Below are 12921 nucleotides of genomic sequence, written 5' to 3' on the forward strand. Positions count from 1 at the left end.
GGGCAGGACTGGCCAGCGGCAGAGAGCTGGGAAAATCCGGGTTCAAATCCTTTCTCAGCCACAAAGCTGAACTGTGTGACTTTGGGCCCGTCGATCTTTTTCTTGCCCCGACCGGGTCGTTGTGAGGCCAAAGGGAAGAGGGAATTATGATTCCCCCAATTCCTTGGGGGAAGTTTTCAATAAACCCTCAAGGCCCATCCCACGGAAGATGGAGCGAGCTTGTTTTCTCATGTTCCAGAGGACAGGACCCAAACAAATGGCTTTGTCTTACAAGAAAGGATATGGTGAATTTCTAAAGTCTAACTTTAAATGCTATTTAATGAGCCTATGATAATTCATTCAAGGCTTAGATCTGGAAACAAGGCTTCTTGTCACCTTAGCTGTGATTCCTGCTTTGCAGGGGGTTGGACTAGATGACACTTAGGGGCCCGTTCTAGCTTTACCATTCTGTGATTCTAATAATGTCCAATAGACAACAGGTGGCACTGTGGGTTAAACCACAGAGCCTACGACTTACCGATCAGAAGGTCGGCAGTTCGAATCCCTGCGACGGGGTGAGCTCCTGTTGCTCGGTTCCTGCTCCTGCCAACCTAGCAGTTCAAAAGCACGTCAAAGTGCAAGTAGATAAATAGGTACCGCTTCGGCGGGAAGGTAAACGGCGTTTCCGTGCGCTGCTCTGGTTAGCCAGAAGCAGCTTAGTCATGCTGGCCACATGACCCGGAAGCTGTACGCTGGCTCCCTTGGCCAATAAAGCGAGATGAGCACCGCAAACCCAGAGTCGGCCACGACTGGACCTAATGGTCAGGGGTCCCTTTACCTTTACCTTTAATGGACAACAGGAAATGAAAGTATCCAAATATCATAGAATTGTAGGGTCAGAAGGGACCCCAAACGTGAGGTTTACTTTTGGAAAAACAATTCAGCTCATGTCAAGCTTCACATCCACCCCCACCCCCCACCCAAGGGGGGCTCCTATATAGAAACACCCATTGAAATGGAGTCTCATGGCTGTTTCATTCAATGCACTGAGGATTATGATGTGAAGCGTTAAAAATAAATATAACACTTGTTTTTAATTGGCTGTGTATACAGTCCTGAGTGCATTGTGTGAAGCGACAATGGGAGCAATTATTCTGCCTTCCTGTTCAGTTTTGCATTCTCGTGCTTTTTGGCGTGGGGAGGGGCACACCAGAAAGGAGAGAGCTGCAAAGCTCAATAATGTGCCAGGCCGTTTTTCTAAACAGAAAACAAATATTCTAAAAAGCTGTGCTTTCTGCTCGGAAATTTGTTTCCTTGGTGAGGAGTGTGTCGTACGAGGCAGCTTTGCATTGTTGGCTCCCAAAACCCACTCCGAAAGAAAACCCGTTTCCTGCAGCACTTACTCTTCTCGTTGCTACAATTCTGTTTCCGCCTTTGCAAAGCTAAGCAGGGTCTGGTGGGGTTTCAAACTGGATGGGAGACCTCATGCTGAGAGTCCTCCATTTCAGGGGGTTGGGCTAGATGACCCTCGGGGTCCCTTCCAACTCTACCATTCTAGGATTCACCTCTTACTTGCCACTTCACTAAACTAAAAAGTCCCAAACGTGGCTACGTTCCCTCAAAGGGGAGTAGCTTCGTTCCCTCCGTCATTTTGGTTGCCCTTATCTTTTTTCTAATTTTTTAATTTATTTAAATATTTTCATTAATGACAAAGGTACGTATAACATCTCCTTTTTCAGTTCATAAGAATCCTTTCCGAATGTCAGTTGCATTCTGTGTGAGACATTGTTATCATAGGCACTGTGAGGTTTATGGGGAGAGAGAACTGGGGAGAAAGATCTTTCGTTCTTTTTCTGAACCCTTCCAAACCCTAAAATCTCCTTTTTGAGGCGAGGCCACCAGAACCGCACACAGGATTCCAAATGCGGTTGCACCATAGATTTCTACAACAGAATATGATATTGGCAGTTTTGTTTCCAATTCATTTCCTGATGGTCCCTAGCATGGAATTTGCCTTTTTTTCACCCAGCCAAGGTGGTGTTTGGGGAGGGGTGTGTGTGTGTAAAGTCAATCCTGGTACATCTGATGCCTTTTAGATTATGTTTTTTAAAACTATACCCTGCCACTTGTAGACCTCCAGTTTTTTAACTGGTAGATTAATCACCTATAAGCTTAAATTGCTTAGCTGGCGTTACTCCATTTTAATCAGTGAGGCTGCAAGTTTATGGGCACCTTAAAAACCGCTCCTTTGCTTCTAGCATGTACTTGGGATAAGAGAGAGCCCCCCCCCTCCTTTCTACAATAAATTGTTTGCTTAAATTGCCTGTTATCTCGCACTTTTGTCTCTGTAAAAAGCTCCCCGATTGAAGCTTTGAGCGAAATGCAAATTAATTTTGGTTTAATCAATTCCATCAGTCGATTGGTTAAGTGGCAGGCCATCAATCAACTGAGAAGTCTCAAACAGGTTGACAGCTCTGCCAGTTCTGCTTGCTGGAGAGCAGGCTTTGGGGGCTGCAGGGAAAACCACAGAAGGATTTTTTCAGGGGATCTGCAAATCTACTTGCCTGGGGACAAAATAATAATAATAATAATAATAATAATAATAATAATTATTATTATTATTATTATTATTATTATTATTATTATTATTATTATTATTATTTTGGGGGAGGGGATTGGATTACTGCCATGCACTCTATGTGGAGCTTCCCTTGTGCTTGATCCAGAGCTTGCAGTTAGTGCAGAATGCTGCAGCGCGATTGCTGACAGGAGGGAGGCCTTGTCAGCAAATGACCCCTGCGCTCAGAGTCCTGTGCTGGTTTCTGAATTGCTACCGGGCCGAGTTCAAGGTGTTGCTGTTGGGGTATAAAGCCAATATCCCACATGTGTCCACCACACTGCTTGGGGGGGGGTGGAATTAGCACTGCCACAGCTGCCACGTAATTCCCGTTCCACATCTGTAAGGAACTTGTTCTTTTGGTTTGACAGCCCCTGCCTCTGGAACTCCCTGCCTATTTACATCAAGCAGGTACCTTTGCCTGCTCTCTTTTTGGCACCTGCTAAAATTCTTGTTTGAAAGGGATGCAGGTGACACTGTGGGTTAAACCACAGAGCCTAGGACTCGCCGATCAGAAGGTTGGCAGTTCGAATCCCCGTGACGGGGTGAGCTCCCGTTGCTCGGTCCCTGCTCCTGCCAACCTAGCAGTTCGAAAGCACACCAGTGCAAGTAGATAAATAGGTACCGCTCCGGCGGGAAGGTAAACGGCGACATGAGCGCCGCAACCCCAGAGTTGGCCACAACTGGACCTATTTTAGTATTTAACCTATTTTAGTATTTTCATGCTTTCTGTGTGTTGTGTATTTGTTTGTTTTTACGATCTCATGGTGTATAAATCAAAACACCCTTGTTGGATTCATAGCTGTCAACTTTCAGATTTGAAAATAAATAAGGGATCAGCAGCCTCACCTGTCCCAGGGACAGTCTACGGAATATCTAACAATCCGGGGTAGCAGCGGGAAGCACCGGGAAATGGCGCTGGAATAAGGGAATTTCCTGCAAAAAAAGGGAAGGTTGACCGCTATGGTTGGATTGCAGCTGGGAACGACCACAGCATTGGGGACAGAATATCTGCCTTGTGAGCAGAAGGTCCCGAGTTCAGGGGCCCCCCCCCACTTTATTGCATTTTATTGCATGCATGTTCCGCCCTTTCCTTTCAAGGATCTCAAAGTGGCGTCCGTGGTTCTCCTCTTCCTCCCCCTTCCATCCCCACAACGACCCTGTGAGGTAGGCTAGGCTAAGAGACAGCGACTGGCCCAAGGTCACCCCCTGAGTGGCACCTCCAGGCAGACTCTGGCAACAGTGGGCTCGATGGACCAAATGGTCTGGCAGCACAAGGCACCGTCTTATGTTCCTGTACAGGTGCGCGGCATCCCGATTCTGGATAGCTCAGTTGGTTAGAGTGTGGTGCTTCTAATGCCAAGGTTGCAGTGGGTTGGGCTAGATGACCCTCAGGGTCCCTTTCTACAATTCTATGATTCTCTCACCTCCAAGCAGTGAAAGACTCTGGGGGTTCTGGCCCTCTCTCACACCACAAGAATTTGCGAACATGCGATGGAGCTGAACGTTGCATCTTTCAAGCAACTGGTTCTTGAGTTTCTGCTCAGCTGCTGGTGGCTGGGCCTGCCTCTTTTAATTTTATTTTCTCTTCATTAAAGAGATTACGCTAAGAGGTACACAGATTATCTCTTGGCCGGCGCCTGCTCTGGAGCGACTCTGCATTAATCCCTCTCCCCCTCTTTTGTTCTCTTCCTCGCTGCAGGACATCTTCACGCCAGAGTGCAAATTTAAGGAGTCCGTTTTTGAAAACTACTACGTTATATATTCCTCTACGCTGTACCGGCAGCAGGAATCCGGGAGAGCCTGGTTCTTGGGGCTCAATAAAGAAGGGCAGATTATGAAGGGGAACCGGGTGAAAAAGACCAAACCATCATCACATTTTGTACCAAAACCCATAGAAGGTAGGGAGGGGCGGAGTCCCCAGTTTTGCTTTCTCTGCATTTGGGTGGTGGTGGTGGGTGTTTGGTGAAGAAGTTGTGTTTCCTTTTGGGGTGGGAGGGATGCTGAGCAAAATCAGATTGCTCCCCAGGCTCTCTTTCGCTCTCTTGTGCAAAATGCAGCTGGGCTCACTTGCCCGAGAGAGCTGGCGTTCGTTTGCTTGGCGAGCTTCTTTGGCATAATGCATTTGGTTTGGTCCTGCTCTTCGCTGGTGACCTGTTGCAACTATAAAATGACAAAGGGGGGGAGACACATATATTTAGGACCCTGCCATGAAAATAGAGAGGGAGACATCACTGATAAAGTCCCATTAACAGCTGGCTTATGGAGGTATGTTTTGGTCAGGCTTTGGTCACCCCCAATTTCACATCTATTCAGAGGGATAAAGCTGAGCTCTGTTTGCATATGTGATATTCGATTTGGGAATGGCTCATCATAAGAATTCCAAATCACAGTGCAACCCCAACTGGATCAAACCAAGCTGGCCAGGGGGACTCAGTCCTAAGTCTGATCAAGGGAGCATTCCCTTACAAATGCACAGAGGATAAATTTGATGCAACTGTGCTGCTTGCAAATGGCATTTGCTGGGGTGCGTAGCCTAGTCTGATTTCACATTGCATTTTGGGCTGAATACTACTACTACTACTACTACTACTACTACTAATATAATACCCGTATTTTTCGCTGTATAAGACGCACCAGACCACAAGACACACCTAGTTTTTGGAGGAGGAAAACAAGAGAGAGAAAAATGAATCTCAGAAGCCAGAACAGCAAGAGTGATCGCTGCGAAGTGAAAGCAGCAATCCCTCTTGCTGTTCTGGCTTCTGGGATAGCTGCACAGCCTGCATTCGCTCCATAAGACGCACATACATTTCCCCTTACTGTTTAGGAGGGGAAAAGTGAGTCTTATAGAGCAAAAAATACGGTAATTTATTATTTCTACCCCGTCCATCTGGCTGGGTTTCCCCAGCCACTCTGGGCGGCTCCCAACAGAAGGTTAAAAATACATTAAAAATTGTGAACACAATATACCTTCAAAGTTCGTTTTTTCACCCAGAGAATTCTGGGCATTGTAGTTTACCACACGCAGAGTTGCAATTCCCAGCAACCCTTAACGAAGTACAGGGCCCAGAATTCTCTGGGAAGGCACTTTGCGTGTGCTTCAAATGTATGAAACATAGCGTTAGTATCAGAACATAGTCTTGCACAATTTTTTTTTAAAAAAAATACATTGTGTTTAAAACAACTTAAATTTTTCAAAATAAGATGGCTCCTAAAAACTATATACCTGAGGTGTCATAAGCCTAGTGTGAACAGGTGTGTCTTCAGCATCCTCTGGAAGCTGTGCAATGAAGGTGCCAAGCGAGCCTCTGTGTGGAGGGAGTCACACAGCTTAGGGGCCACCACAGAGAAGGCCTCTCCGCTAAGACCACACACACATCCTGAGCCTCTGAGGGAGAAGGGACAACTAAGAAGGCACCCTCTGCTCATCTTAGCACCCAAGATACCTCTGCTGTGCCCCCACAGTTTTGGGGAGCAATGCTTCTGAATGCCAGTTGCTGGAAACCACCAGCGGGGGGGGGGGGGGGGGCAGAGAGCTCTTGCGCTTGGGTCCTGCTGGCAGGTTTCCCATAATGGGCCTCCTGTGAGGATGCTGGACTCGATGGGCCACTAGCCTCATCCAGGACGCCCTTCTTTTGTTCCAGCATGCTGCCGAAACACACCTTCCACCTGTGGTGTTGGGTTCACACACCCCTGTCACCTAGGTCTCGGGTGCCAGAGGGGAAAAATCTGGATGGCATTGATGCCTTCGGGTGGGCATGTGTGGTTTCTCTGTAAGCAGGGAAGCTGCCTTCCTTCTGCCTCATCTGCAAAGGCTTAGCATCCCTGTCCCCCTGCTCTGACTGCTTCTGCTAGGAGACTGGCTCTCTCTTCCCTCCCAACCTCTGTGATAAACAGGCTCTAAGCATCCCTTTCCGGGAGACGGACATGGGTCAGCGTCTCTCTCTCTCTCTCTCTCTGCAATCCCCTTAAACAGATGGCAGGCAGAGGAGGAAGCGAAAGCTCCCAGATGCTGTGCAAACTGGCCTCAATATCCCACCTTCCGCTGCATCCTCAAGGTCGCAGCTACGCCCAGGCTGCCCTGCGTCTTTACTCTGGAGTCCCAGCACCCCCGGCACAAGGCTAGGCCCCCATCCCTCTTTGCCAAGGCTCCCCTGTCTTCACCAGGCTTTCTCTGAGCTGCTATCCTCCTCCTCCTCTTTGCTGTGATTTCTCCCCAGTCTCTCTCCCCGCGTAGGACAGAGGGACTTGTCTGAGAAGGGCTGCCTTTGCCGTGACCTTCACAGAAGTGCAGAACTGGAAGTGACGCCAGCGGTCGCCCAATCCAGCCCCTTGCAATGCAGGTGGCTGCTGTTGTTTGCCAATTTGCTGTGGTCAGATGGCTCCGCAGCCTTAATAAAGCCCCAGTATTGACACAACCTTGATGGCAGAAAGTGAGGAGGAATTAAAGAACCTTTTAATGAGGGTGAAAGAGGAGAGCACAGAATATGGTCTGAAGCTCAACGTCAAAAAAACGAAGATCATGGCCACTGGTCCCATCACCTCCTGGCAAATAGAAGGGGAAGAAATGGAGGCAGTGAGAGATTTTACCTTCTTGGGGTCCATGATCACTGCAGATGGTGACAGCAGCCATGAAATTAAAAGACGCCTGCTTCTTGGGAGAAAAGCAATGAGAAACCTCCACCCCCATCATTCAGCCCAGACACTGAGGTCCAGCGCTGAGGGCCTTCTGGCAATTTCCTCACTGCGAGAAGCCAAGTTACAGGGAACCAGGCAGAGGGCCTTCTCGGTGGTGGCGCCCACCCTGTGGAACGCCCTCCCATGAGATGTCAAAGAGAACAACTACCAGATTTTTAGAAGACATCTGAAGGCAGCCCTGTTTAGGGAAGCTTTTAATGTTTGATGCATTACTGTATTTTAATATTGTGTTGGAAGCTGCCCAGAATGGCTGGGGAAATCCAGCCAGATGGGTGGGGTATAAATTATAAATTATTATTATTATTATTATTATTATTATTATTATTATTATTATTATTATTATTTACTCCTCCTGTTGGACTCCCTGCCTGCCATTCCGTTGGGCACAAGCCATTGCTGAGACACACACTTCTCCTCGCTTGCCCCGGCTTACTCTCGCCTGCTCACCCCAAATCCACTTTTGCAAAGCAAGGAGCTCCTTTGAACCCATGTCCCGTTTTTGAGAAAGGCACTTGGCAGCAGGAGGGGCGAGTGGGAAGTGCATTAGGCAGCAGGGAGAAAAACCAAACAGCGGCAAGTCTTTTTGCTTTTAAGAAACACAGAGCATGAACACAAACTGTGTGGATTTTACTCCTCTGCAGCGAAAAGCTCCCCAGCCCGTCTGCAATTTGGATGTTCCAACAGTACGAAAAGCTTGCAAATGTGGGAGGCGTCCACCTCCCCTCCCCACAGTGCTGTTTTGGAGAAGCAGCAGCATGCAAGACCTGGCGTTGTAAAATGCACTTTAGTCCCATAAACCAGCTCTATACATTGAGCTCCGGGAGCCTGACTCCGGAGATTCTCCTGCATTTATTTATTTGTTTCTATTAAACAAAATAAACCAAAGAGCATAAAGGAATAATGTTACAGCAGGTGGAAAACTGCCTTAGCTTGGACTTTATTGCTGATGTTGTTCCAGAACATTGCAAAAAATAATAATAATCACCCATTTCCTCCATAAACCTGTTAGGCTGGTTTGTATGCATTCTTATGTGGTAAGTTAGGCTTAACCATAGTTACTGTGGCCCAGATTTTCTGAGGCCATTCAGATATTGTAGGCAACATGCTCCCCCACAATTTTTAGCTATTAAAATCTTAGCAAGAGTTATAACTATTTCTTGATCATTTACTGGAATAGCATCTTTCAGATGAACAAACATAAATACTTTAGGTACCAGAGGTTAGGCTATCCTACCATATCAGAGATATCCACCTGATTTCCATAATATATATATATATATATTAGAACAATTCTAAAAGGTGATTTGCTTTATTTAATCCACATCTCCAGCTTCTGTCCGATCCTAACAGATATTAAATTAAATTTATAAGGCGTTAAATACCACTGACAGAGGGTTTTGAAATGGTTCTCCTTTAGGAAATTGTATGAGAATGGAAGTTGTCCCAAATTCATTTCCATTTCCATTCATTTTCTGCATGAAAAGCAGCCATGCCACCCCTGAGCTTCGGTGGGCCTTGCATGGAGCTGGAAAGATCCCTGGCGCCTCATCCCTCTGGCACCTGGGAAAGGCTGGTCCTGCCCCCACCCACCCACCTCCAGCCCTGACCTGAAACGAACCCACAAGGCTCTGGCTCAAGCTAGGAAGACAGAGCTGGGTCTTCGCCTCAGACAGCTGAGATCAAAGGCCTTGGCAATCCAGGTCACTGGGCTTGGTGCTGCCTGAGTCCTCTGTTGTTTGGGGCTGATAAGAAACGGGAGCCCAAGGAAGGGTGACCTCCCCAACCTCTTAAAGCCAGATGGATCTGTGCCGGGAGCAACCAGGGCGGACTGGGGCTCCTCCTTTGTGCGTCTGGCATCTAAGGCTCCAAGTCGAAAAATAACTCCGAGGGGACTGGAAAGAGCCTTATCTGTTAGAGACCAGACCCCCCCCCCTCCCCGCCTCCTCCTCCGTGCTTTGGGAAGGCCTTGGCTTGGAAGGGGACATGAGCTGGGAGCTTAACAGAAGCCCTTCAAAGGGAAAGTGGCGACGGCTTTTTGGAGAGATGCGTTCTCCTCCTGCAAGGAAGCTTTGCCCTGCGTGTGTCTCATCATCATCATCATCATCATCATTTATTATTTATTATTTATACCCCGCCCATCTGGCTGGGCTTCCCCAGCCACTCTGGGCGGCTTCCAAAAAAATATTAAAATACTGTAATACATCAAACATTAAAAGCTTCCCTAATCAGGGATGCCTTCAGATGCCTTCTAAAAGTCTGGTAGTTGTTCTTCTCTTCGACATCTGGTGGGAGGGCGTTCCACAGGGCGGGTGCCACCACCGAGAAGGCCCTGTAACAGGTTCTCTGTAACTTGGCTTCTCGCGGTTAGGGAACCACCAGAAGGCCCTTGGTGCTGGACCTCAGTGTCCGGGCAGAACGATGGGGGTGGAGATGCTCCTTCAGGTATACAGGACCAAGGCCATTTAGGCTTTAAAGGTCAGCACCAACACTTTGAATTGTGCTCGGGAACGTACTGGGCTGGATCCGGGCCCCGGGCCTTAGGTTGCCTACCCCTGCTCTAGCCACACGCAGCCCTTTCCGCTTCTGTGGGCGACGCTAACGCCGGCTCTCTTTTTTCTCTTTCCAGTGTGCATGTACAGAGAGCCATCGCTGCATGAAATTGGAGAGAAGCAAGGCCGCTCCAGGAAAAGTTCGGGGACGCCCACCATGAACGGAGGCAAAGTCGTCAACCAGGACTCGACATAGCTGAGAGGACAGACACCCGCCCATCCCTGCATCCGAGGCCTTTCCCACCCACCCCCTCCCTCCCTCCCACCCACCCACCCACTCATCCCACCCAGCCAACCCTCACCGAGGCAGCGGCAGGCGGAGGAGCAAGGCAGGAGCTTCCAGTAGCGGCTAAGATTCTGAACTCAACCCTTTTTTCCTTTGTGTAGGACGAGGAGATCTTGCCTGTTGCAACGTTTTAGAGTACAAAACACACAACCAGCCACACATGCCCAAAGCCAAGGGGGGAAGGGGAGAAAGGATATACGTGGATATATATATAGAGTTATATATATATATATATATTTTCAATCGGGACTCCATTAACATGAAAAAAAATAAAAATAACAACAGATAAAAGCAGCAAAACTGTTTGCTCCGTGATCCAAGGGGGAGGGGAATTGTTCATCTCTGCATAATAATGACTAACAATAATTATAACAGATTATTATCTAACAAATAATAAATGACTAAATAAATAAAGGTGTTATCTTTAAAAAAATAAAACGAATTTGCTTTTGGAGAGTTGAGCTCAGTTTGTGGCGGAGTGTGGAAGTTGGGAACCGGGTGCTGCTGTGGGGTTCCCAATCCGCGGCCGTTTCCCCTCGTTGAGTTTTCAGCAAACGAGATCCTTGCAGGTTGTTTAAACTGGAGGGGAAGGAATGAGTTTTGCTTAATGCATCATCCGAATCTCAAGTTCCTTTTAGGATTTACTCCCTCTCTAATAACTCAAGGATCTCACGGACGTCCAATGAAGCTGAAGGTTCGGGATGGCTAAAAGAAAGTCTGTCACACAGGGCATAGCTAGAAGGAAAAGCTCAGGTGGTAGAGTGTGAGACTCTTCATCTCAGAGCTGTGAGTTTGAGCCCCATGAACAATTCCCACATTGCAGGGGTGACCACCAGAACCCCTCCAATGCTACAGTTCTATGGTTCTATAGGAGGCAGTGTGTGCTGGTCCCGGGGGGGGGGGGGGTTACCATGTGGCGTGGTCTAAATCCGGTCCTAGGTTGAGGGTAAGGAGGCTGTCCGTCAGGGGCGAAGCGAGGTCCAAAGCGAGGAGTCGGGCATGGTCAGGAACTCAGGAGAGCAGGTCAGGGTGCTGGCAGGAACAGGTAACCAACAATGTTGCTCCCGCAACCTGGGACTGGGGCTGGCTGGCTTTTATCTGCCCCGAGGCATAGGGCAGCCCCGATCCTCTGGTGACTCGCCTCTCCTGGCCTGGAGGCAAGCACTCCTCCTGCGGGAACTTAGTTCCCTCCGTCTCTCTGCCCTGAGCCTCTGCAGCTCAGAAGAGGTTGGAGGGTTACCGGACCCAGAGGCAACCTCACCTGCAGGCAACGGGTCCTCCATCACCTCCAGAGCCAGAGCGGATTCAGCTGGTGTCTGCTCCTGAGGATCCAGCACAGGTGAGGACCCTTCAGGCTCAGGCCCCAGCCCCAGCTCAGCTGGTTCTGGAGGCAGGGAATCCTGTGCAGGCTGGGATCCCTGAGGTTCAGCCTCTGAGTCAGATTCCCAGGATGACTTTAAAAGAGGATCAGACTAATTCATGGAGGGGAGGCCAGCAATGGCAGCTAGCCAGGGTGTCTGTGTTCTGCCTCCGCAATTATGACGAAGGCAATGATGTTTCTGAATCCCAGTTTCTGGAAATGGCAGGAGGTCAGCGGTGCTCAGATCCTGTTGCCGGTTTCCCATGAAGTCATCAATGTCTAGGCAACACGATGACCATATACATGAGTAATAGACAATCTTTATAGAATTCCTTCAAACAAGAACAAGTTCAAAATGAAATCTTTAGTCTCAAAGTCTCTGAAAATCTTTAAATGAAGCGAATGAATTTTGAATGAATGAATGTAAATGGAATCACTGTTCAGTGTTGGACATCATATTTGCTGAATACAAAGCTCTACATCTTGTCTTTCATTGTACAAAGTTTGGTACCTCACTTCATTTAAAGATTTTCAGAGACTTTGAGTCTAAGATTTCATTTTGACCTTGTTATTGTTTGAAGGAATTCTATAAAGATTGTCTATTACGCAGGTATATGGTCATCGTGTTGCCTAAACATTGTTGACGTTCTCTTTGCAACACAGGGGTTGGTTTGGTTTCCCATGATGGTTGGCCAACGTGAGAACAGGATGCTGGCCTAGACAGGCCATGGGCCTGATCCAGCACCAGGCTGCTCTTCTGTTCTTGGAACATTGGGGGGGGGGTCACCAGGTTGGTCAAGACCAGTGAAAGAAAGCACAGCTATCCCCCCCCCCTTTCCTTTTCTTTCTAGGCTTTCTCCTTCCCTTTTATTTATTTATATTTTACTTATTTTATTTTGACAAAGTAATAATCCTAAATGAATAAGAATAAAAATGTGCACCCCACATTCCCTTGTGACTATCCAACTTCCCAAAATTTCCTTGCGATAGTTTGACTGCCGCCCCCCCCCAGTCTGTTTGAACAGTACAAATGCTACAAATTCTCTTAACACCCGAACACTTTCCCTGGATGGAAGGATGGTTCACACATTCAGGTCCAAGGAACCAAAGTCCTTTGCATATCCGCCTGTCCGTGTATGTGTGTGCGTGTACCTAGCATAGCTGTCAAGCGTCCCTTATTTGGCGGGAAACTCCCTTATCCCAGCGCCGTGTCCCTCTGCTGTCCCTTATTGATGATGTCCCTTAAATTTCCTGGGTTTCAAAGGAAGCAGCTCTTCTTCCTCCCTCCCTGCTGGCCAGGGAGGAGGGAGGCTCCAACTGGGTTGCTTGGCTGCGTTGCTCACCCAATAAGGAGTCTAAGAACGACTGGGGGGTGGAGCTTGCATGCCTTGTGCCGATAAAATAAGCCGCATTGCCTGGGGACTCGCCT

General features: G+C 48.1%; 1 protein-coding gene across 3 annotated transcripts in view; it reads left to right on the forward strand.

The window, feature by feature from the left end:
- FGF12 (fibroblast growth factor 12) overlaps window positions 1-10586 on the forward strand; it is a 231185-nt gene extending 220599 nt beyond the window's left edge. For all 3 annotated transcript variants that reach the window (XM_028731820.2, XM_028731819.2, XM_028731818.2), the window contains 2 exons: window positions 4299-4497; window positions 9924-10586. In XM_028731820.2, coding sequence (XP_028587653.1) covers window positions 4299-4497; window positions 9924-10042 — 318 coding nt within the window. In that variant the 3' untranslated portion in view covers window positions 10043-10586. The remainder of the gene's footprint in view (window positions 1-4298; window positions 4498-9923) is intronic.
- Window positions 10587-12921: the final 2335 nt, after the last annotated feature.

This window comes from Podarcis muralis, chromosome 6 (assembly GCF_964188315.1).
Source record: "Podarcis muralis chromosome 6, rPodMur119.hap1.1, whole genome shotgun sequence".
In the NCBI taxonomy this organism is placed as follows: Eukaryota; Metazoa; Chordata; class Lepidosauria; order Squamata; family Lacertidae; genus Podarcis; species Podarcis muralis.